This window comes from Dipodomys merriami, unplaced genomic scaffold (genome assembly GCF_024711535.1).
Source record: "Dipodomys merriami isolate MVZ:Mamm:240054 unplaced genomic scaffold, mDipMer1.0.p SCAF_1, whole genome shotgun sequence".
Taxonomy (NCBI): domain Eukaryota; kingdom Metazoa; phylum Chordata; class Mammalia; order Rodentia; family Heteromyidae; genus Dipodomys; species Dipodomys merriami.
In genome coordinates, this window is record NW_027202270.1 from 139,344,162 (window position 1) to 139,367,327 (window position 23,166).

Sequence of the window (23,166 nt, forward strand, 5' to 3'; positions counted from 1 at the left end):
TGCTGGTCTTTTCTTGAATGTCTGCCGAGATCAGAGCACTATTGTACTCTGATGAAGCTCCACTGCTTTGCTTAATAACATTCTTACTCTATTGTTCACATGCTAGGTTATATTCATCATTCTTACTTTGTTCTCTGAAGCTCTATAGAAAATGTCCAGCCATTTATTAATTGAATGATTTACTCATTTTTCTATTGAATGGCTACTAGGACTTGCTACTACAATATGGTTCAGGAGTCTCAACCTCCAGGAGCTGACAGATTCATATGAGATGGTATGGATATATGCAAATCAAATGTCACAGATGTCACACAAATGGTGTAAATTCAGTGATATAAGAATGAGGATGGAGAACAATAGGAAGAAGTTTGATTCTATAGGTAGGGTTATTACCATGGGCTGAATTTGTATGTTTCTCCAAAAGTTTTTATGTTGAAATCTTAACCAAAGGGATGTTATTTGGAGTGAAGACCTCTGAAAATGATTAGGTCCTGAGGATTAAACCCATATTAAAAACTTCCCATAGGGAACCCTCATTCCCCCTACCTTGTAAAGTTACAGCAAAAAGCTAGCTAGAGAACAGGGACTCACCAACACTGAATCTCATGGTACCTTGGAAATTCCAAACTCCAGAATAAATTTCTCTTGCTTATAAGCTACCCACTTTATTGTAGGGTTGTTATAGCAACCCTAATCAAGTAAATCAGTCAGCAAATTTATCATAGAGGAAGTGTCATTTAAAGCTTCTTATCACTAATGGCTTGAGGTCGAAAGATTTGGAAGTAGAAATGAGATGGATAAAGTGTTAGTGATAGGTAGTTTGTATTAAATGGAACTTCATGTTTGAATTAGAAAGCGGAAGGCAAGGCTATAGACAAGTGTACATCTGTGAAAGACTTTGATGCCTAGAGTTAGGAGTGAGTCAGGAGCAATGGAGACTGCTGGGAGGGATGTGGAGTCACACTGTCTTAGATGCTAGGCTGCAGAGTTCAAGCATTATCCAGAGAAGCAAGGCAGAGGCTTGGGGCTGGGTGCTGAGCAGGTGACACTCGCATTTAGTATGAGAATTCTGGGGGCAGGAGGGAGTGGGCTGGGGAGATTAGAGTGTGGCAGGTATAGGTGATAATGCCAGGAGCCCTGCGGTGGCCCTTGCAATGAAAGAATTGAGTAGTAGCTGGATGATCAGGCCTGTGACACAGGCCTGGAAGCCACTGTGTTTTCTGTAGTCTATCAACCCCTTTCCACCCATTCCTCCAGACCACTCAGATCCTGGAGACACACCTCCTTGCTTTCTGGGGGACAACTCATTAATCACATGGGCAAGACACTGTAAAATAAACACAAACAAACAACAACAAAACCTGGTAGACAAATCTCAGGGTCCAAATATCTGTAGTGAAAGATGTGAGGTTGATTTCCCTGGCTCTAGTGAGGTATACAAGCAGGCTAAATTCCCACAATGCAAGAAGCCTTAAGAAACCTTTAGGATGAAAGTATGTGTACACTCATAGATTTAAATTTAATAGCTTTATTGGTGGAATATATATGGTTAACCAATATGGCCCAAAAAGGAATAATATAGTATTATTATTCCTTTGGCTATTGAGGTTTATTTTGGTCTAAGTTGAAAAGAGGAGCTGGTATTTGCAGAGGAAATGCACAGAAGCTTTGCTGAAATGTAGATTCATAAATCAGGCCATTTGATGAACAGTCTCATTAGCAATTTGAGGAAATCTGCCAACCTGTCTTCTTGCATAATCCTGATACTTATGCTCAACTCTAAGCTTCATAATTATTTTCTTTCATTTTGTAAATATTTATTGAGTACTGACTACGGGTCCAGGACTTGCTCTACTTGGTAGGTTTACCTTAGTGAGCAAAGTAGTCAAAAGATTTCTACTCTCATTAACATACCTGCTAGGAAAAGCCAACAAGTAATGACAATGAGTTAATGCTACAATAAACTCAGGAGATAAATGATAAGGAAAAAGTACAGAAGAATACAAGGGAATGGGTTCCCAGGAAGTAGGGAGGAAAGAGCAGATTGAAATTTGAGGCAGAGTGGTCAGGGTCCTCTTCCTTACAGAGCTGATATTTGAAGTAAAGACTTGGAAGTAAGGGAGCTGGCTATGCAGTTGTCTGGAGGAAGAATTCCCAAAAGAAAAACAGCTAGTGCCAAAGTGCTGAGAAAGGAGAGTGCCAGAGTGGAGAAGGGCTTTGTGCTTTTCCATTCCCCATGGCCTGTTGAAAAATAGAAAGGGAGCTAAGTAAAGACAGAAGTTAAGTTCATTTGAATTAATGCTAAAGCAAAATGACTTGGTGGAAAATATCTTACGAAGTTACAGAGGTGCCAAGAGCAATAGAGGAGGTTTTCTGGCTTGTAGGATATTTGGGTTTGAATCCTGGCTCCACCACTTACAGCTGGTAAGATCTTAGAAGAGTTATTCAACCTCTTTCCCCTTGGTTTTCTCATCTATGAAATGAACCTAATAATAGTACTGACCCTTTAGGATTTCCCCCATGAATAAATGAATCTTTATATGTGTGATACAGCAAATAGTCAAATGTTAGTTATTGATACTATGTTACAACTACTGCTTTGATTATTTTTGTAGAAGTTGATATGTTCTTTGGGTGTGTCTAGAGTTTTATATAGTGGATGCTGTGTGTGTGTGTGACTCTGTATGATGTGTTTATATATGGATAAGTAATAAGTGTGAGGCTTGATTTATAAAAATGTTATAATGATTAGGTAAAAATATCACTGCTTAGCAAACAGTAAATTCTCAACAAATATTAGTGGGGTTTTTTGGCAGTGTTGTATAACCTAGAAAGAAACAGAGGGTTTTCTTCTTCTGCTCACAATGAATGCATTTGTGCCCAGAGGATGGAATGAAGACCAGGTGAAAACATGTTGTAAAATCAAACTTACAAACCTGTTTTGCTGTTAGCACCACCAGTGGAAGGGAAGAATTCCCCATGGACTAGTTTAGCTATCCCTGGAAGTCAAATAATTGGCTTTGGAGGACAGAATGAGGGAGAAAGTGAGGGAATAGGAAAGCATGCCATTAGGCTGATGCCTCTTGAGTGACTCAAAACTACAAGCCCGTTTCTCTGAGGACCTAAAAGTGAAAATGGATGGGCTCAATCCAAAGGAAAGAGGACTCCAAGAGTAGAAGGATTGACCAGAGAAGGTCTTGAGAGATTTCTCAGCTGTATGAGCCTCCAAGAGCAGCCCCTCTCCCAGCCCATTACCCACTTCTGCATTTACAAACCTGGATTTATCTACGTGTCCACCTCTGCTTCAAGGGCCATTAAGACTGTTGATGCAAAGAAGGGTTCTTTTTTTCATAAAAACTTTTTATTGTCAAGGTGGTATATCAAGGGGTTACATTTACATAAGGTAATAAGTACATTTCTTGTTATTCCCTTCCCTCCCCAAAGCCCCCCCCCCCCATTGTAAGATCAGTTCCAACATATTGTCTTGTGAATGTAGCTGTTGCATTGGTTCCCCCTTGTCCTTTGTCTCACCATTCTGTTGTTCCCCTTCCCTTCCCTTATTCAGATAAATGTATATACAATACCAAGGTACCAAAATGACATACAGTGACAACAGGGGATATACCATTGGAGGAAGAACATACAAAAGAAACAAGAAATCACTTAGTACATGAAAAACAACAAAAACAAAGAAAAATCTCTTGTCTCCGTGTCTTGGAATTCATTTCACTTAGCATCATATTATATGGTTGTATGTGTGTAGCTACTGAGCTATTCTACTCATCTGCTAGGATTATCCTAGACATTTACTATTTATTGCAAATAAGGGAAACCATAGGACCTATGTTTCTTTGGGCCTGGCTTACTTCAGTTAATATGATTTTTTTCCAAGTCTTTCCATTTCCTTACAAATGGGACAGTGTCATTCTTTCTGATGGAGGCATAGAATTCCATTGTGTATATATACCACATTTTCTTGATCCATTCATCTACTGAAGGGCATCTGGGTTGGTTCCATATCTTATCTATGGTAAATAATGCTGCGATAAACATAGTTGTGCCCGTAGCTTTAGTATGACCTTGTTTGTGGTCATCTGGGTAAATGCCCAAAAGTGTTGGTGGCAGTGTAAACTTGTTCAAACACTCTGGAAAGCTGTATGGAGGTTCCACAAAAGACTAAACATAGAGCTCCCCTATTGTCCAGAAGGGTTCTTTTAAATTACACTGAGTTAAGTTAAGACCCTCTGTGGTGAGGTAGTATGTATCAAAAAATCAGTTTTCTAGTCCCCTTGGATCTGTCCCCAGCATGTCTGGGCCTGGCAGCTTGTGTGAGCTGCGGCGTCTGCCCCCTGGAAAGTATTAGAGCTGTGGAAGGTCACGTAGACAGAGAAAGTCAGCATGCTGGTGCTCCAGGTCCGCGTTGGGCATGCTGGTTGGTGGGGCAGGGAGGAAAGAGATCTGCAGTGAAGTACCCATTCACAGTCTGCTGCCATTTTGATTGACAGGTGTGGCTGCGATCTCCAGTGCCCTGGATCACTCCTTTACAATGACGCCAAAGGATGGAGAAGGAGCATGTTACACATCTCTGATTTCTGACATGCGCACCTCGCCCCATGAGGATGCGACCTATTTCACTGGGAGTTTTCAGAAGGAAAATGGCCACATCACCAGTTCAGAGAGCCCCGAGGAGCTGGGGTCTCCTCGACCCCCCTTACCAGATGTGCCTGGGATGGAGCCTCATGGCTTGTTGAGTTCCGATTCCGGAATAGAGATGACTCCCGCTGAGTCCACTGAAGTGAACAAGATTCTAGCAGAGCCCTTGGACCAGATGAAAGCAGAAGCCTGTAAGTACATTGACATTGCAAGGCCTGAAGAGGTGAAATGTCAGGAGCATCGTCAGCCTGAGCCGGGAAATAAAGACTTTGACTTTAAGAACAAGGACAGTGACATCTCCACAAAACCAGGAGGGATTCGGGAACCTGACAAACCAGCTCCTGTGGAGGGAAAGATCGTCAAGGACCACTTGTTTGAAGAGTCGACCTTTGCTCCTTACATAGATGATCTCTCCCAGGAGCAGCACAGCGCTCCCCTGATCAGTGCCCCCATCAAGATCACACTGACCGAGATCGAACCTTCTGTGGCAACCGCAACTGCAATCCAAGAAAAGAGCCCTGAGAAGCAAGATCTCTGCCTGAAGCCAAGTCCTGACACAGTCCCCACTGTCACCGTATCGGAGCCTGAAGACGACAGCCCCGGATCTGTCACTCCTCCATCTTCTGGAACAGGTAAAGGTACTGGTATTTCCACCCCACCCCACCCTACCCCCGACCCGCAAGGAAGCCTAGCATTTGGACATGGAATTCCCAAAGCACTTTCTAGAGAAGGAGGCATTCAACATGCTTGACTGTGGGCGCCTGCAGTGTTATTCAGTGTAACTAATTTAATTACCGTGCAACTTTTTTCAGGCCTGAGCCTGTTGTACAAAGGCTGAGATGCAGGATTCCCTCTCAACTCCTGTTGGATTTACTTTGTAAAGTGTTTCATGTAGCTCTGCTTTCCCACTTAATGTCCCAGTCTCCTAGAAGTCTCACGGGAGAAGAGAGCACTTCTGACTGGACTTTATTGGCAGGGACATTGAGCCGTTCCCAAAAGAGGTAGAGAAAAGGTAAAACTGTCATCCCAGGCAGCAAGAGAAAACATCAACGAAGGGTACTCCTCCCCCTCCCTTCGATCTTAGCCGTATCAGCTTAATTACACTGAAATTATACTATTAGATATATTTGGTGAGCCGGGTGCCGGTGGCTCACACCTGTAATCCTAGCTACTCAGGAGGCTGAGATCTGAGGATGGCAATTCAAAGCCAGCCCAGGCAGGAAAATCCGTGGGATTCTTATCTCCAATAAACAACTCAGAAAATCAGAAGTGGTGCTGTGGCTCAAGTGGTAGAGTACTCACCTTGAGCTGAAGAGCTGAGGGACAGCGCCCAAGCCCAGAGTTCAAGCCCCACTACCGACAAAAAAAAAAAAAAAAGATATATTTGTTGAGAATTAAATGGAAAAGAAAAAAACTTTCGACCTCACTAGGCGTGGCCTTTTTAAAAACTTGATATTGTCTTTCACTGACTCAAGGCAGGATGTTAAACTAGATTCTAATTGTTGTTTCAAACACAAAAGGGACCATGTAGACCCCTGTAAAAGGCTTCATCCACCTCCACAACACATCTTTCGCCACACCATTGACCCTACTCATCACTGCCCATGTTGCGGCTAGACAGATGACTAAGAATGCCTGACTTCTTCCTAAACCCTCTATGGCTGGGATTATAACCCTACCAAGTGCAGGTCAGCATTTCAGATGGAAGAAATCCTGATACTACACTCCAAGGCCTTGTTTTAGAACAGCAGGCTTAATGAACGTCTCTCCTCTTTATGTTTCCCTAAAGATGAGCACAAGGCTTACTCTTCTTCTCTGAGGTTACCTCAGAGGTGCAACGGTAGAGCTCCCAGGGTTCATCGCACCTGGATCCCTGATTTTCAAATTAATTCATTCACTCAACAAACACTGCAAATTTTTCTTGGTCAGTCATATCAGCAGGGGCACTGGTGATATGGAAATTAAAACAAAAACTAGCCATTCCCCTTCAGTGAGACAGATAATAAAGAGAAGGGTCCTATTCTGGTGTGATTTGTGTTCTGAGAAAGGGAAACATAAAGGGCCAAGAATATCTGAATTCATGGACATGGCGCTGTGGCTCAAGTGGTAGAGTGCTCACCTTGGGCTGAAGAGCTGAGGGATAGCACCTAGGACCAGAATTCAAGCCCCACGACCGAAAAAAAAAATCTGAGTTCAATAGCTCCCCAGATAACAGAGACTGAAGGTGGCCCTCAAAGGAGTAGGAAGAGGTGCGCATATGGAAGTATGAAGGCACTGTGACCTGCATGTAAAATACTACTGGGATTTGAATGCCGAGAGATAGCAAGTAATCTGTGAATCTAACTGAAACTAGGTGTGACTTGTCCCAGCCTGCAACATGAGGTAGAGAGGTAAATAGCAAGGACAAGTTTCTTCAAGCTACAGGCTTGAATGGAGCATGAGAAAAGGCCACACAAGTAACTGGAAAAAGGTATAAATCAACAGGGACAGCCATGCAAAGGCCCTAAGCTGAGTATGTTGTATGTGTTCAGGGAATACCTGGAATGCCAGTGTGGCCAGAATGGGAAGCTGGAAAAGGTTTCAAGTGATCCCTCTGCATGATGTGTAGAAAAAAAAGCCAGAAACAAAGGGAGACCTAAAAGATACCATCATGCACAGATGGACACCAGCACGTGCAACGGGGTAGAACAGCCTTCCCTTTTCATTTATAGCATCATAATTACCTGCAACAACGGATACATCATTCTACTTGATTCCCTTCCTCCCTTCCTTCCTTCCTTGTTTCCACCAGTTCTAGGTCTTGAATGCAGGGCCTTGTACTTATGCTTGGCTTTTTTGCTCAAGGCTGGCACTCTTCCACTTGAACCACAACTCCACTTCTGGCATTTTGGTGGCTAATTGTAAATAAGAGTCTCACAAACTTTCTTGCTCAGACTGGCTTAGATCATGATCCTCAGATCTCAACTCCTGACTAGCTAGGATTACAGGACTGAGCCACTGGCACCTGGCTCCAAGTTTCCTTTGACTCATAATAAGTACTTTAAAATCACATCTTTGTTTGTCCAAAATGGAACTCATCAGTCCCTTTTCTTTCACATCTCTACCAATGCTGTGGAGGCAGGAGCTGGGTCCATCCCAGCATTCATGTTGAGAGGCTTCCTAGAAGGATGCATACCTCAGGAAGGAAAGACACACCCAGTATAAGAATTTTCTACTCCTGTCCATCAGACCAGATCTTTGTTTGACTTCGATGCTTCAAGCTATGGAACCCTTGCTCATTTTAGGCTTAGCATTTCTTCTTTTTCTCACCTACCATATGAATTAGACCCTTTGTCTCTTATTTCTCTTTCTTCAATAATTCTTCTTGAATTGTCCCCTTTCTATCCCCTGGGCACCAAAACTCAGGTTATCATCATTTTTTTCTCTCTCAATGATTGCAATATCCTCTTCATGGGTCAACCCCCCTCCACTCCTTTGTCAGGTTTATTCTTGCTCTTGCAGAACCCACCAATGCTGAACTTTTAAAACAATTGTTTGGGAACTCCCATGCCCTATTTACCTTTTCCATCCTTTCAATACCCTGCATCATTCCCCACAATACTCCAGCTCAACTTTTGTTATAGCCGCCATTTGACTCACACCCTTTCCTGTTTCATATCTGAATCTTTGCCCAGTGGATCCACTCTGAGACAATGTCTGCCTTTCATGGCTCTGTTTACATTTTGAGACCAATTTCAATGCACCTTCTTCAGTTACCCCCTCCAAGTTTCTCCGGAACTTGGTACCACTCTGTCTGGTTTGTCTTGTTTTCTTCTTACTCTATAGGGTAGAGGAAGCTGTGGAACACCAGCACAGTGATTGGAACTGAGACTAGAGATGGAGGAGGTGGGGAGAAAAGAAGCCCAGGGCAGAGCTCCTGGGAGGATGCTTGGCTTGGGAAGGCAGTGACTGAAGTCAAAAGAGCTAGGCGTTTAATCAGAAGAGAATAGTGTTGCAAAACCTTCAGAGGAATGGACAACATATCAGATACTGTTGAGAGGTCACAGAAGATGAGTTCTCATCAGGTCAGAATTTGGGGTATTTATTCAAACTCAGATATTCCTTCAATTCTGGAGGCTTCAAATAATTTAAAGTTACTTCTCACCCATGGGACACTCATTTGGATATAGGCTGTGCCAATCTGTAAGTGAAGATCAGAGCCAAGGGTCTTTTTGTCTTAAAAAAACAGCTTTAGTGAGGTCTTAATAGACTTCTGATCTATCACCACAATACATTTTATAGCATTTTCTTTACCACAAAAGAAATTCTGTGTCCTATTTGAATACCCTCTACTCTTGATTTCCTTACAATTATTAATCAACTTCCTGCCTCTATAATATCATAATGTATAGTTCTTTCTGACTGGTTTACTTTGCTTAGTATACTGTGTTTAGTTGTTTGATCATGTATCTGTACTTCATTCCTTTGTATGGTACCATAATATTCTGTTGTAGGAATGTACTACATTTTATTTATCCATTCTTTAAGGGATATGAGGTTCTTCCTACTTTGGGTAATTTTGCTGTTAGAAACATTCGTGTTTAAGTTTGTTTTGTGGATAGAAACCAGAAGAGAAAGGAGCATGCGTGATATACAGAACAGCGCAAAGAAAACTGAGAATGGATTCTGGGTGGCAAAGAGAGAAAAACCAGTCAGTGACACCAGACACTTGTTTCACCTACCCTGTCTAGACTTCAAGCTCTACATGTAAAGTGCCTGTTACCCAAGAGAGGCTAGCAGATGGAGCTGCGATGCTGTCATTTACAGCTCTGCAGAAGTACAGATGGCTGCTTAGTTGATAATGGCCTCTCCTCCTTGTCTTCCTCTTCATTGCTCTAGCTAACCATTCCAAAGGAAGCTGATCTAACTTTTGCACTGCTATGCTGCTGGAAATCATAACACAGAACTGTGTGTGCAGCTTATTAAATAGCCAATTGCTACAAAAGTAAAGTTTGAGTTCATACAATAAATTTATGATTATCTGAGATAATGATGCCGTTTTAAGATACTTAAGAAGTTGAGCTCCTCAGAACCCGACAATAATTTCTCTTTTCGCTCAGAATAATAGCCCCTGAGATCTGAACTGCCATGTCCCTCACTTCTTTTTATCATTTGCCTCCCTATTCCCTTGCTCAGGACACACTAACCTTCTGTCTAGCCTAGAAATCATTGGAACTCCCCTCGCTGTGCCTTTGTACCATCTATCTGTTCCTTTGGCGTGGCGTGCTTTTTCTCTGACAGTCTTCATGAGTCACTCGCACACCTGCTTTCAGTGCTAATATTGGTTCACCTCTTCCTGAGGCCTGTTCCAGCCTCCCTACTTTTTAAAGCTACAACCTCAGCCCAACTGGTCCCAGGTCCCTGGTCCCGATTCCCTGACCCAACTTTACTCTTAACTCCTGATTCCTTTACCCTTGCTTTACTTAGCTAAAACACTAGATGCTTTCCTTATTTATTACATATATTTGTTATATATTGCATACCTTTCCTATTAGAGTACAAGCAGGAATTTGGTGATCGGTCTCATTCACTAATACATTCCAAGTACCTTAAAGAGGACCCAAGACATAGTAGAGTCTCCATAAATAATAGACGAATGAAAGATTTCTTTATAAGGAATTAGAAACTCTAAAATATTTGATCCCTTAGGTCCTCCACATTCTTAAGGCAGCACATGATGTAGCCACAGATAATCTATTCCTCTTACCTCCCTAGATCCTCCTGCTGGCCTCAGCACTTTGAGAAAGCATTGAACAACTAGTTCTTGTTCACAAAAGGCCTGGAGACCAGTGTCAAGGATATTCTAAAATAAATCCCTGCTCTATGGCCAGGCAGACCAACACTGTTGTCATGGTGATCTCAGGCTAGTTGCATCCAAGAGAGAAAAAGCTCAGCAAGATTGCCAGTATATGGCCTTCAGGCCATCTGGATAAACATCAGGCGGAAGGCAAGCATTCACCCAGGGGAGTGGGGTGGCTGTCTGCTATTTTCTTCTCAAGAGGAGGGGAAGGGAAGTGGCGAACAACAGGAGCTGTTGGAAGGTACCTGAAGGTAATCTGTACAGCCTGCTTTGGGGATTAGCAAAGAAACAATACCTCCTACTTACTCCACCTAGCTGCACTTTTCTTACTCAAAAGGAATAAAGTCAAGTTCAGAAGTTAAGTTGTACCCAAGGCACCAAATTACCCATCTTTGTCTTGGTGAAGCCTGTAAAGTCATGGACTTGGAGTGATGAATGACTCTCATATTTGTAGATGTATTGCACAGATCACCCAATGAAATCTGTAAAACTAAACCCCCTACCGCACCCCATAAAAGTCATAAAAATGACTTCTACCATCTTTGTTGCATTGAAATAGCAAAACAAAACAAAAAACTAATCTCTGTTGCTATGAAATTGCTGGGTCTTTTTAGATAGCTAGATAAAGATGGACAGGTACCATAACACTGATTAACTGGGCCACCACGATAATTAGCCTTTTAGTTCAGGTGCCCTGCCTCTCCAGCACAGTCCTAGAAACAGACTTATTTTTGTGCTAATGAGATATGTATTCCTCAGGCAACCACCAGACATCTCCCCTAATGAAATTTTGTTGTATTTCCTCTCTCTGTGTCCATCTGTCCGTCTGTCTGTGTGTGCGCCTCTCTGACTCTTCTTGGCGCTGTGGGATGACAGAACCATCTGTTGCGGAGTCCCAGGGGAAATGCAGCATCTCGGAGGATGAGTTGATCACTGCCATTAAAGAAGCCAAAGGGTTATCCTATGAAACGGCAGAGAGCCCACGGCAGGTGGGGCCGGTGGCCGACAGAGGGGAGCCCAAGGCCAGGTCTGGGCTGCCCACCATCCCCAGCCCTCTGGACCACGAGGCGAGCAGCGCCGAGTCGGGAGACTCGGAAATTGAGCTGGTGTCAGAGGACCCCACGGCCGCAGAAGATGCGCTGCCCTCCAGCTATGTGACCTTCGGCCACGTGGCCGGGCCGCCCCCCTCGCCAGCATCCCCGTCCATCCAGTACAGCATCCTGCGGGAGGAGCGCGAGGCCGAGCTGGACAGCGAGCTCATCATCGAATCCTGCGATGCCTCCTCTGCCTCCGAGGAGAGCCCCAAAAGAGAGCAGGACTCACCCCCCGTGAAGCCAGCTGCCCTGGATGCCATCAGGGAGGAGACCTGCGCCCGCGCGGAGGAGCGCACGCCCAGCCCGCAGGGCCCTGCGCAGCCCGACCCCTTCCTCCACTTCCCCTCCGCCGACCCCCACACCAGCCCCGAGCCGTCTTCTGCAGACCAAGCCCCCGAGCCCGAGGAGCCCACATTGCTGTGGAAACCCGCAGAAACAGCAGCGAGCTCCAACCAAAGCCCCGCAGCCCCGCAGGTCCCTGCGCCTCCAGGTCTTGGCATGGCACCCTCGCTGCTGCAGCTCCTCAATAAGCAAAAAGGTAAAGCCATAGCTCTCTGCTTGAAGCAGCGGGGTTGCCCGGTGAGTGGCTGGCCGCCCTGGGGTATCAGCAAGAAGGTCTCCCAGGCTGAGTCCTGGAGCTGACCCCATGCTGGTCACACAGAAACCCCAGAACCATCAAGGGCTGGTAGAGGAGAAGAGAAAAACGCTGGTAGCTGAGACATAGCACACTGAACCTAAGCACCCTTAATACTAAGCCATTTTGTGAACCCTCTGAGAACATCCAATGGAGGATTGTATCTTTCCTTTCATGCCAAAGCTGGAAAGAGACGATTTTCTCCTCTCTGTCCAGCCTAACTTCCTGTTTCCCACCTCCTCAAAGACTGGGAATGGCTAGGTCCCTCCAGGCTGAACCCCACCATTACTAAGTTTTCATTTTGCCAACCAAAGGGTTTTTTTTTCCTTAAATAGGTTGCACACTAGGTCAGCTCCATTCTTCTTCTTACCTAAAGAACAAAACACCTGGATGATGATAAGATTTCTGTGTCTCAAACAGTCAGGAAAACAACACTGTCTAAAGTTGGTCCCACAATTTTTTCTGTCTGTCCCAAAGCAACATATAATTATTGATTCATTTTGATTAAATCTTTAAATGAAAAATTTTAAATCATTTTATCTTAATATTAATTTCATTTTTATTTCTGCCCATAAGAGACCTTCAAATGAATGACAGTTGGAAGTTATTAGTGGCCAGACACTATGTATATGTATTTAGGATATTTTCCTCCTGCTCCCCAAATCACTAAGAGCAGTTGGTTGCAGTTTGTGTCAGGAATTCAGGAATGAAATCCAAGAATCCTATAAGTAAATGTGGTCTGGCTCCTTCTGTGTTTGTTCATGTTCTATGCTGGGTGAAGACAGAGAACTTCTGTCCAGTTCTTGAGTAGAGAACTCCCCAGAACTCCCTGGTAGAACTTGAAAGCAAGCACTCATGAGCAACTTCCTTCCAGGTCCCCTCCCACCCAATCTATTCTACATTTTGCTTCTTTACAAGTATTTTGCTTTTTGAAGATAAATGATTTCAAGGGAACACCCTCTTTCCTCACTTTGCTAACTTGGGTGATGTTACTAGCAATTAAAGTGCTTCATATAAACACAGAGGGAAAAAAATCTCCCTTATTATAGATTGTAATCTAGCATCTAGATTCTTTAAAATTAACATGGAGAGGGGAATGAAATAAACCCTGCTATATGATTGGTGGAGAATCTGTATGTGAGTAGAATTGCTGTTGAGCCTGACAGAATTGACTCTCTTTTTTTTCTTCTTTTGTTGTGCTGGGAATTTAAAGCAGGAATTTGCACATGCCAGGCAAGTGCTCTACCACTGAGCTACATCTGTATTCACCTGACTTGATTTCCTAAATAACTTTCCCTGAGTTTAAAGTATATTTAGTGCATGCAATAGGTAGGATATTTAATAGTGATGGTGTTCGTGAGGTAAAATTTCACACTAATTTGGCTTCTTGCCATCTCTGACTATAGTGGTAAAGCACTCTGCAGCTCTCAAGGAACCAGGGCAACAGTATTAGGTTGAACAACTTCAGACCCTTGGGTCTGAATCAGTTAATATTGAGTTGTAATGATTGCATGTTCTTGTCTCTGTACTGTAATAGGCATGTGTCTCCATCTTAGTCCCTAATATACTTGAAATAGTCACAACATGCTATTCAAATATGCTAGTTCTAACCTGGAGCCAGTGATCTAGCTACTCAGGAGACTGAGATCTGAGGATTGAGGTTTGATGCCAGACCCCAGCAGGAAAGTCTGTGAAACCCTTCATCTCTAATTAACACATACACACATACATACACGCATGCACACATGCACGCACGCACCAAAAAATGACATGAAAGTAAAGCTGTGACTCAATTTGTAGAGTGCCAGTCTTTAGTGAAAGCACTAAGGAACAGTGCCCAGGCCCTGAATTTAAGCCCTTATTCCAACACATATGCGCGCGCGCACATGCGCGCGCGCGCGCGCGCACACACACACACACACACACACTCACATACATACACAGAGTTTATTCCAAAAATGAGTATGAGGGTTGAACAGGAAGAGAAAATTTGAAACTTGCAGGCTTATTTTTATCCTTAGTAAACCTGAGAGACAAGTACAACTTCTAGGACTTGACTGACCACATATCTGCCGAGGAGCTGAGGGAACGGAAAGCTGTAGCTGTGAATGCATGTCCAGGCTTCAGAGCATTGCTGAGGGTGTTCTTAGCTCTGTGCATGTTGCCCTATATGGGTTGAATCCTCTGCTGGCAAATTTAGAAGTTAGAGTGAAAGTCTTTTCAAAAGATTAAGGTATGCCAGGCAAATAACCTCTGCTCTCCTCTGCACTGAGGGGTCCTTTGAAATCTAGGCTCCCACTGAAAGTCAGTGCTCAGCTATACTATGTGGGCCTTTCTGGGGCAGCTGAGCACTAGGGCTGTGGGCGGATGACTCAGGTTATTTGAGCTCTGAGATCCCTTCTGGTCTCAGCAGCTCCAGCCCAGCAGGTGAGAAAAGATCAGTGCTGCCTGGCCTCCCCCTGGCTATTCATAATTACTGTCACTGGACAGTAGGTTTGTTTTTGTGCCAAGCACTGCTTCCTCAGCCTTTGGCCTCCCCCTGGCTATTCGTAATTATTGTCACTGGACAGTAGGTTTGTTTTCAGGGCTTCCTCAGCCTTGAGGCCAAGAAGGCTTGCAGTTTTTCAGCTCTGTCCACTCAGAAGCATCCAGAAATATAAGTGCGTTCAAGTTTATGCATGCAAGTATGTATGTACGCTCTCTCCTGACTTCCAGGCTACCTGGCTGATGCTGATCTTAATTTCAGTAGGGTCTGGAAATATTAAAAGGGAGAATTTGGCAGATGCCCCCAGTGGCATCCTCATATATACCATTCAGGGAGCACTAGGCTTACCATTGCATGTGTTCTACCAGTCTATCTATCTATCTATCTATCTATCTATCTGTCTATCTATCTATCTATCTATCTATCTGTCTGTCTGTCTGTCTGTCTGTCTGTCTGTCTGTCTGTCTGTCTATCTATCTATCCATCTATTTTAGCTTTCTACACCTTTTGGAGACCTCTGCTATTATTATCATGGAGACTATTTATTCTTTCTTCATGCTTCACTTTTCCCTCTGTCCTGTTTGTCTGCTCCCTAGCACTTCCAGGACAACCTGTTTTGAACATCATACTCTGAATGGGTAGATATAATTGCATTTCAGTAAGGATAGGCCTGTTATCTGAATGAACATCTGAATGAAAAGCCAATGAAATCCTAATTTCTGCTCATATTTTCCTTGAAATAAGCACAAAAAACAAGAGTTTCAAAATTAATTTTTAAAATTAATTTTAAATTAATTTTTAGAAGAATGAATTTTGTGCTATGCTCTTTATGGCCTCTTTAAAAACAAAATATGATGAAATATAGAATTTGTGAACCTAGTTTCTAATAACTAGAATCTTCAGAGCAGTATCCCAATTTCAGATTGAAATCAAGTTTCATTCAGTTGTTTTAGCTGAAATTGTAAGGATAGAAGAATAAGGATTTGAAATAAGATCGCCTGGCTCTCATCCAGAGCCCTCTTTTCAACTAAATTCATTTCCAGTTAGTTGCTTTGTCTTTAAGTAAACCTAAGTGTTTCTCTATAGCAACTGGCTTTACAGTTTGGAGATTTAAAATTTAGTGTCATGAAAATATACTAATTTAAACAGGAGTTTTATAATGAAACACACTATCTGTAGCTAATTCACATAATATACAACTAATGCAGTGATCAGTCAGATGCAAATTCAGCCTAATCTCCTGAAAGACATTTAATTTAAAAAAATCTCAGCTTAGCCAACTGATAGTTCGTTCAAGTTTACATAGAGTCACATAGTTTTCTCAAACATTGGAAATAAAACATTAACAAATAGATTTTGAGGGTAGATTTTATAGATCCCACTAAGATGTACTATAACTCCAATGCCAAAACTCAATTTTGACTATGATTTAGAAAACCCCTGGGGATTTATAGTCAAGTTCCAATGGGGGCCACATCTTACTCTCAGAGCCAGGACTTGCTGATGGGGCAGTTTAGAGATAAGACTGGGGACAAAGCCCTTGTGAGAGAACTACTATTTGGTTTCAAGCTTCATAATTCATCTATCAAATCTGCATTAATTTGCCTATAAGATGAAATAAAATGGGATAATTCCCTTGAGCAATAAGATTTTCTTCCCATGTCATCATTGTTTGCCCTTAAAATTTACATGATGCTCATTCTGTAAAGATAAGTAGTTTCCAACCAAATCAGTATTTGCTTTTTCACCATATAAAGTGATAGCCAAGAAGGGGCTGTTTAAACAAGAACTTTATTTCTCAACCACCCTTGTATGTTGGTGAAGCTGTGAGACTAATTATTATCAATAGAATATGATGTTGTTAGTGATATGGGTTGCATCTGGGACAAGGTCACATCTGCTATGATATTGTGGTCGTAACTTTTCCTCCCTCAAGAAGATGGCTAAGAGGACCCTGAATGACAACATGGTGTGAAGCTTCCTCCTAATGGGCACTCACACACCTCTTCAGTTAGCCCCAAATGAATTCTTCTTCTGTTAAACTACAGGAGTTTGGGGGTGGTTATGATAGCCAGAATCTTCTTAAATCATAATATAACCTATGATACAATATAAGGTTGAGAAAGAAGATCTATAGTTAGAAAATATGTTGGAGCATCTGTCCTAGAGTTGCATCATTTTATAAGCCTTGCTTCTCTACTCCATCTTTTTCCTTGGTATTCTGTTTTGCTGGTGCTAACCAGCCCCACTGCTAGAATTGCTGATGTAGTCATATTTTTTTTAAGCCAATCCTATTCTCAAAACATTTGATTGCTACTTCCGAAGATGTTGCTGTCAAAATGGCTCCAGTGTTTAATAACCACAATGTGAATAGCTGGTGCGCTGTGGAGAGCAGGAGCAACAGAAAGCTTAAGAGAGAACCTTAGGAGGACTGGAAAGGCCTTCTGTTGAAGGCTAACCCTAGGCAAAATTGGGAAATAGGTACAGTATCTGAAGTGCTTCTCATCACAAGGTATCCCCAGTCTCTATGGTGTCCATCAGCTACTCAAAGCCCCTACTTTGTTCACCCTATGTTTCTTTCAAAATGTACATTCTTTATATCCTGTTTCTTTGGGGCCCTATGTGCACTCCATTTTTTTTTAGAGTGTGCCATGCTGGTTTCATTGGATAAATGAGTTCATTTATGTGCATCAGTTAGCTAGTGTGTGGTTCCTCCTATATAACAGGCTCTGAGCTTGGGCAAAGTGCCCAGATTTTCAGAAGGCCCTGAAGGAGTGAACCCCTGTAGGTAAGGCTAGCCTGTACTTCTTCATTCCATGAAGACCTCCTTCTTGCCAGTAAGTATTCTGAAATTATCTGAATCTGATCTAACCCCAAACACCTGGTTATAAGTTTATACTAGTATGTACAAGAGGACTTTTATCTAAGAAGAGAAATCAGGCTGGGTGCCAGTGGCTCACACCTGTAATCCTAGCTACTCAGGAGGCTGAGATCTGAGGATCCCAGTTCAAAGCCAGCCTAGGCAAGAAACTCTGTGAGACCCTTATCTCCAATAAACGACTAGAAAACCAGAAGTGGTGCTGTAGCTCAAGTGGTAGAGTGCTTGCCTTGAGCTGAAGAGAGCAGGGACAGTGCCCAAGCTCAGAGTTCAAGCCCCATTACTGACAAAAAAAAAGAAAAGAAAAGAAAAGAAAAAGAAGAGAGATCAGCCCATGGCTGCCTGGTAAGCATGGAATTAGAACAAGAAGTGTATATAGTTCTCATTGGAAATTTCTATCATGTTTCAGTGGCCTGAAATGTCCTGTTCTCACAGGACTGGAGTCCTCTGCTCAGTATAGAACAACCCTGGGCCTATGTCTAATGGTGTCTTGTGTAAATTCATTTTCCTTAGACTCTGCATCCTTCTGATTGCTTTTCCCATTCCCTATTGCAGCACAGTTCAACTGGGTTTTGGCCTTATGTTTGCTACTTATTACTAGTTTTGTATGACTTTGGGCAAGTTAACCTATGTTTGTTTAATCATTAAACATTAAGGGGATAATTGTATTCACATTACAGGCTTCTTATGAAGATAAAATAACTTAGGTGCTTACACGCTCATTTTATTACTACATATTTATCTTAATCATAATATAGTCTACTTACTCATTTAATGAAGTTTCTACAACATGTTTTTTATATAATTCAGATAAGAAATTTAAAGGTTTACTTCAAATATCACAGTTAGCTTGCTTGCTTCTCAGTGGTTTATAGGAAGTTGATCTACTGTGTTCTGTGTCAAGTATATTGTAGGACAGTTGCTTCTGGGGAGGTTTCCTAAAGCCAGGTGACCCAATCTATCATAATTTGATGAGCATTGCTTTCTGTATATAGATGCATAGACCCCAACCTGAATATCCCAAGGTATAATCTTTGGGTATAACATCTACAAGTCACATATTTTAGTAACCCTGAGGGTGTTAAAATGTCTGGTAAGGGTTCATAACCACTAAGTTCATCTCTGCTGTATACAGTTTCTTCTTATCTTCTGGCTCATTTGCTGTCTCTTCCTAGACTCAGGAGTTCCATACTATTTGGACTCCTTTAGTAAATCTATCCTTCAGTAATAAACCCCCGAATCTTTATGTCTTTGTCCAACAAACATTTATTTCTAGCTCACACAAAATCCTATGCATGTTAATGAAGGCTGTGCTTCATCTAGTTACAAAGGGCTCCAAACTTTTGCTCAATCTTCCATCCCCACACCCATGCTACTGAACATCAACCGGGGAAAGAGAGAGAATTTGAAGTGCACATTAGCTCTTAAAGACCTACTTCTGGAGATGACAAACACCACTTTTTGCTTGGGTTCTTGTTGGCCAGAATTAATAACATGATTTATTAACATCATGATGCATGGGGGCACACTGGAAATTTGTTAAGCCCTTGAGTTCTGATTCTCCCACAATGATCTCTATTTGAGCTCTTCCTAGCACCTATTGCCTGGCCTATGATATGCGCAAGTCTCTAGTGGCTTATTGCTTGTACCCTTAAGCTCTTGAGAGTGCAACCTTTTCATGACTGTTGTATCTTGACTGCCTACAGTCAAGTCTGTTGCATAGTGGGAACTCAATCAACATTTAATGCCTAAATGAATGAATGGTGTCTCCAGATGCAAAGTGAAGATGCTGAAATATACTATAGAATGTTATTTTCTGTCAGAGTGTTATATAGCTGTGCTCTTTTCCACAGGCTCATTTAAATGTTATTGAGTCCAGTGAAAGGGTAAAGAATAATAGACCAATTAAAAAGAAAATGTTGTGTGTAGCTCACCCACTGTTACTCATGAAGAACATTTACCTCTTAGTTGCACTCCTGGAGTGATCAGCCCAGGAAATGGCAAATGGAGTCAGCAGAGAAATAGGCTTTCTGAGGTTCAGCTGACATAGTCAGTAATGGATTTGAGTTGACAAAGGAGAAGGCTTGTGTTTAGCCTTTTCTTTGCTGAGCCAAACCTACTGAATTTGTACAAGACCAGGCTATTGAAACTTTATAACCCCTATAAAATGGAAAAAAATGTGTGAATGAATGCTTATTGTTATTGTGAATACAGCATGACTCCATTAAAATAAGATTTGTAATTAAGGTTGCTACACAGGCAAATATTATGCAGCAATTAAGGTATGAGCACTGGAATAAGAAAGACTTGGGTGGTAATCAAGGTCCATCATTTCTGGTCTGAAATTTCCCAAGCCTCTTCTCTAAAATGTGACTGATGAGTTCTGCTTTCTATATTTGTAATATGATTTAAATTGAATAATGCTTTTAAAAGGGGTTTAGGTTGATAAAAGACCTGGCTTATCAGGTGACAGCACTCATATGACATATTATAATTGGGTTGTGTTTTCTCTACCAGCCAAGGCAGAAATCTACAGCCAGGTTTCAGTCAGTAACATGGGTTATTCAAAGACACTGGAAATGTGAGAGCAAAGGTGCACTATCCTTGGTAACCCAGTCCCTTCTAAGGCTGCCTCTGTGGGCCTATGGAGTATTGCCATGGCAATTCTTTCCTGCACCAGAGCCTATCAGCAGCCCACCCTCTTTGGTATATTGAATATGAACATACCTCTTAAAGGGGAGACCTGATTGGGCCACTTCCTCACCATCTGAAGTGAACCCACCTTTCCCAACCCATCTCCCAGGCATTATTCTTCTTGCGCTTAACAGTTAGCTCAAGCCCCAACTCTGGGCCTATCAGTTATAGCCAGGTTAGGATCCATTTTTAGGGCCACTTCCTTCAAAGGGATTGAATTTGGAACAAATGACATGAGTCTATTTACCAAAGCAAAATATTATACACAAAAAGTTTCACCCCACTGGGCACTGGTGGCTCATGTCTGTAATCCTAGCTACTCAGGAGGCTGAGATCTGAGGATCATGGTTCAAAGCCATCCCCAGCAGGGAAGTCTGTGAATATCTTATCTCCAATAAACCACCAGAAAACCAGAAGTGGCACTGTGGCTCAAGTGGTAGAGTAACTATAATGAAGACACAGAGCAAGGGAAAGTTCCTTGCAGGTTAAGACAGATTACATTCACTGTATTCATATTTTATTATGAGAGCTTTCAAACATAATGATAGCTGGTGGCCTTCTTCATTACTCACTTGTCTACATGGTTCCTGACTTCTTGCTCTTCTTGGTGACCAGAGCTTGATAGTCTCTACACTTTCTATTGAGTAAGAAAATGAATGGCCCAAGTGCATTATACTTATAAACTGACACATTGAGTTAAAATCCCTCTATACAATGACTTAAGGATAATAAAAGAAAGGAGGAGGAGGAGGAGGAGGAGGAGGAGGAGGAGGAGGAGGAGGAGGAGGAGGAGGAGGAGGAGGAGGAGGAGGAAGAGGAGGAGGAGGAGGAAGAGGAGGAGGAGGAGGAAGAAGAGGAGGAAGAGGAGGAAGAAGAAGAAGAAGAGGAAGAAGAAGAAGAAGAAGAAGAAGAAGAAGAAGAAGAAGAAGAAGAAGAAGAAGAAGAAGAAGAAGAAGAAGAAGAAGAAGAAGAAGAAGAAGAAGAAGAAGAAGAAGAAGAAGAAGAAGAAGGTGGTAGTAAATGAATACTCAGTGGCTTTTTAGGTAGAATCCTTAAATCATATTTACAAAGTAGATGTTGAACACGCTGATCACTTTACATGGGTGTAAATCTTGAGTGGCTCCTGCCAGCCTATAAATGTTATTGAGCCTGTCGTGCCATTGCCAGTGCTTTTGGAGGCATCCCCTGAGAGCCAGGTGCTGGGCGGTTGCCATTGAAACCAGCACTGTGGGTTACTTGTGAAAATGACAAGCCATTCTGTCTAAGGCTGAAGCTGCTGGAACAGGCAGCGTTGTTTACACCTTATGCAACGTCAGTTGTATTTCAACATTATCCAAAAATATCATGCAAAGGTATTTAGAAAGGAGAAAAACAAATCTGGTTCGTAAAATGTTTGTTTGAGGGTTGCTGCATTGCCATGGAAATTGGAGAAGCAGATTTTCATGGCTTTATCACACTGAGCCAGATTTAAACAGATTCCTGAGTCTTTTGGCTTCCTCCCTCTCCCTCCTGTTCTGGGTGGTTTTGTTAGACATAACCTTGTCTGAATAATATTAACCCATCCTTTGTATGAAAGCACATTAGGTGCTAATGCTTACAGTTATTTTTAGCCAGAGAATTTAACCATACAGGATTCATTTTTCATCTGCATTTTTAAAATAGACATCCTGTAATCAGCCTTAACCCAGAGCTCAGCTTGGAGCATAAGGAAATGTTAGTATAATATTTTAGTGCCATCTGCTGTAAGTTTCATGGCATTCAACCCCAGCTGGCTTACTTGCAGCAATTCCCTTTGCTTTTTTTCGGTGGGGTGGGGGGGTGGGGGGGAGGGGGTGAGTTCGGGGAGGGGGGGGAGTTCAGGAGGGAGGTCCTTAGCTGAATACAGTAAATCTCTTCCTAAATCTTTCATATGGATTGGTCCTGTTTCTTCCTACTGACTGGACAAGGCTGTTGTCCAAACAACATGTTGTCCAAAGAACATGTTCCTTTGGCTCTCTGTTCATTTCCTGAAGAATTCTGCTTCAGTTGAGCGGGTTTCATATGTGTGTGTGTGTGTGTGTGTGTGTGTGTGTGTGTGTGTGTGTGTGTGTGTGTGTGTGTGTGTGTGTGTGTGTGTGTGTGTGTGTGTGTGTGTTGCTTGTCAAGCAGTTAACTCATTCTAGACCTCTCTATCTCAAATAACAACCTGATTCCCCGGGAGTGTCAAATATTTGCCAGTACTGTAAAAATAATTATTGAGAACTGAGTACACACCAGAATTTTCCCCAGCACTGGGGTGGGGCAGTGGAGAACCAGCAATGTTCTGTCATCAGAAAGACAGTATACAAATAAAAACACATATAGCAGAGTACTAGGTAGTGGTATGTGTAGTGACTTAGTAAAATAAAAGAGGGGGAGAGTGATAGATGGAATAAAATTGATTAGAATATATTGTAAATATGGGTGGAAATCTGATGAAATTGTCCTGTATAACCGATGTAAGCTAGCAGATAAATTAAATAAGCTAAGGGGAGGTATTTTAAATAGACTGGTCAAAGAAATCTTTTTTTTGGGGGGGGGGTCTGGTCGTGGGGCCTGAACTCTGGGCCTGGGCGCTGTCCCTCAGCTCTTCAGCTCAAGGCTAGCGCTCTACCACTTGAGCTACAGCGCCACTTCCGGCTTTTTTCTTTTTTGCTTATGTGGTGCTGAGGAATCGAACCCAGGGCCTCAGGCTTGCAAGGCAAGTATTCTACCACTGAGCCACCTTCCCAGCCCCTGGTCAAAGAAATCTTGATGGATGATAGATTTAAGACATTGGAATGGGCATCAATAACACATTAAGGTTGTTAAGGACATCTAATGTATTTCATTTTTTCTTTTCTTTTAATTACTTAAACATTTATTGGGCTG

General features: G+C 42.4%; 1 protein-coding gene across 1 annotated transcript in view; it reads left to right on the forward strand.

The window, feature by feature from the left end:
• The window catches only part of Rtn1 (reticulon 1), a 213,091-nt gene that overhangs the window by 102,834 nt on the left and 87,091 nt on the right, over positions 1 to 23,166 (forward strand). The window contains exons 2-3 of the mRNA XM_070032457.1: positions 4,506 to 5,285; positions 11,369 to 12,124. Of these exons, the coding sequence (XP_069888558.1) occupies positions 4,506 to 5,285; positions 11,369 to 12,124 (1,536 nt within the window). The remainder of the gene's footprint in view (positions 1 to 4,505; positions 5,286 to 11,368; positions 12,125 to 23,166) is intronic.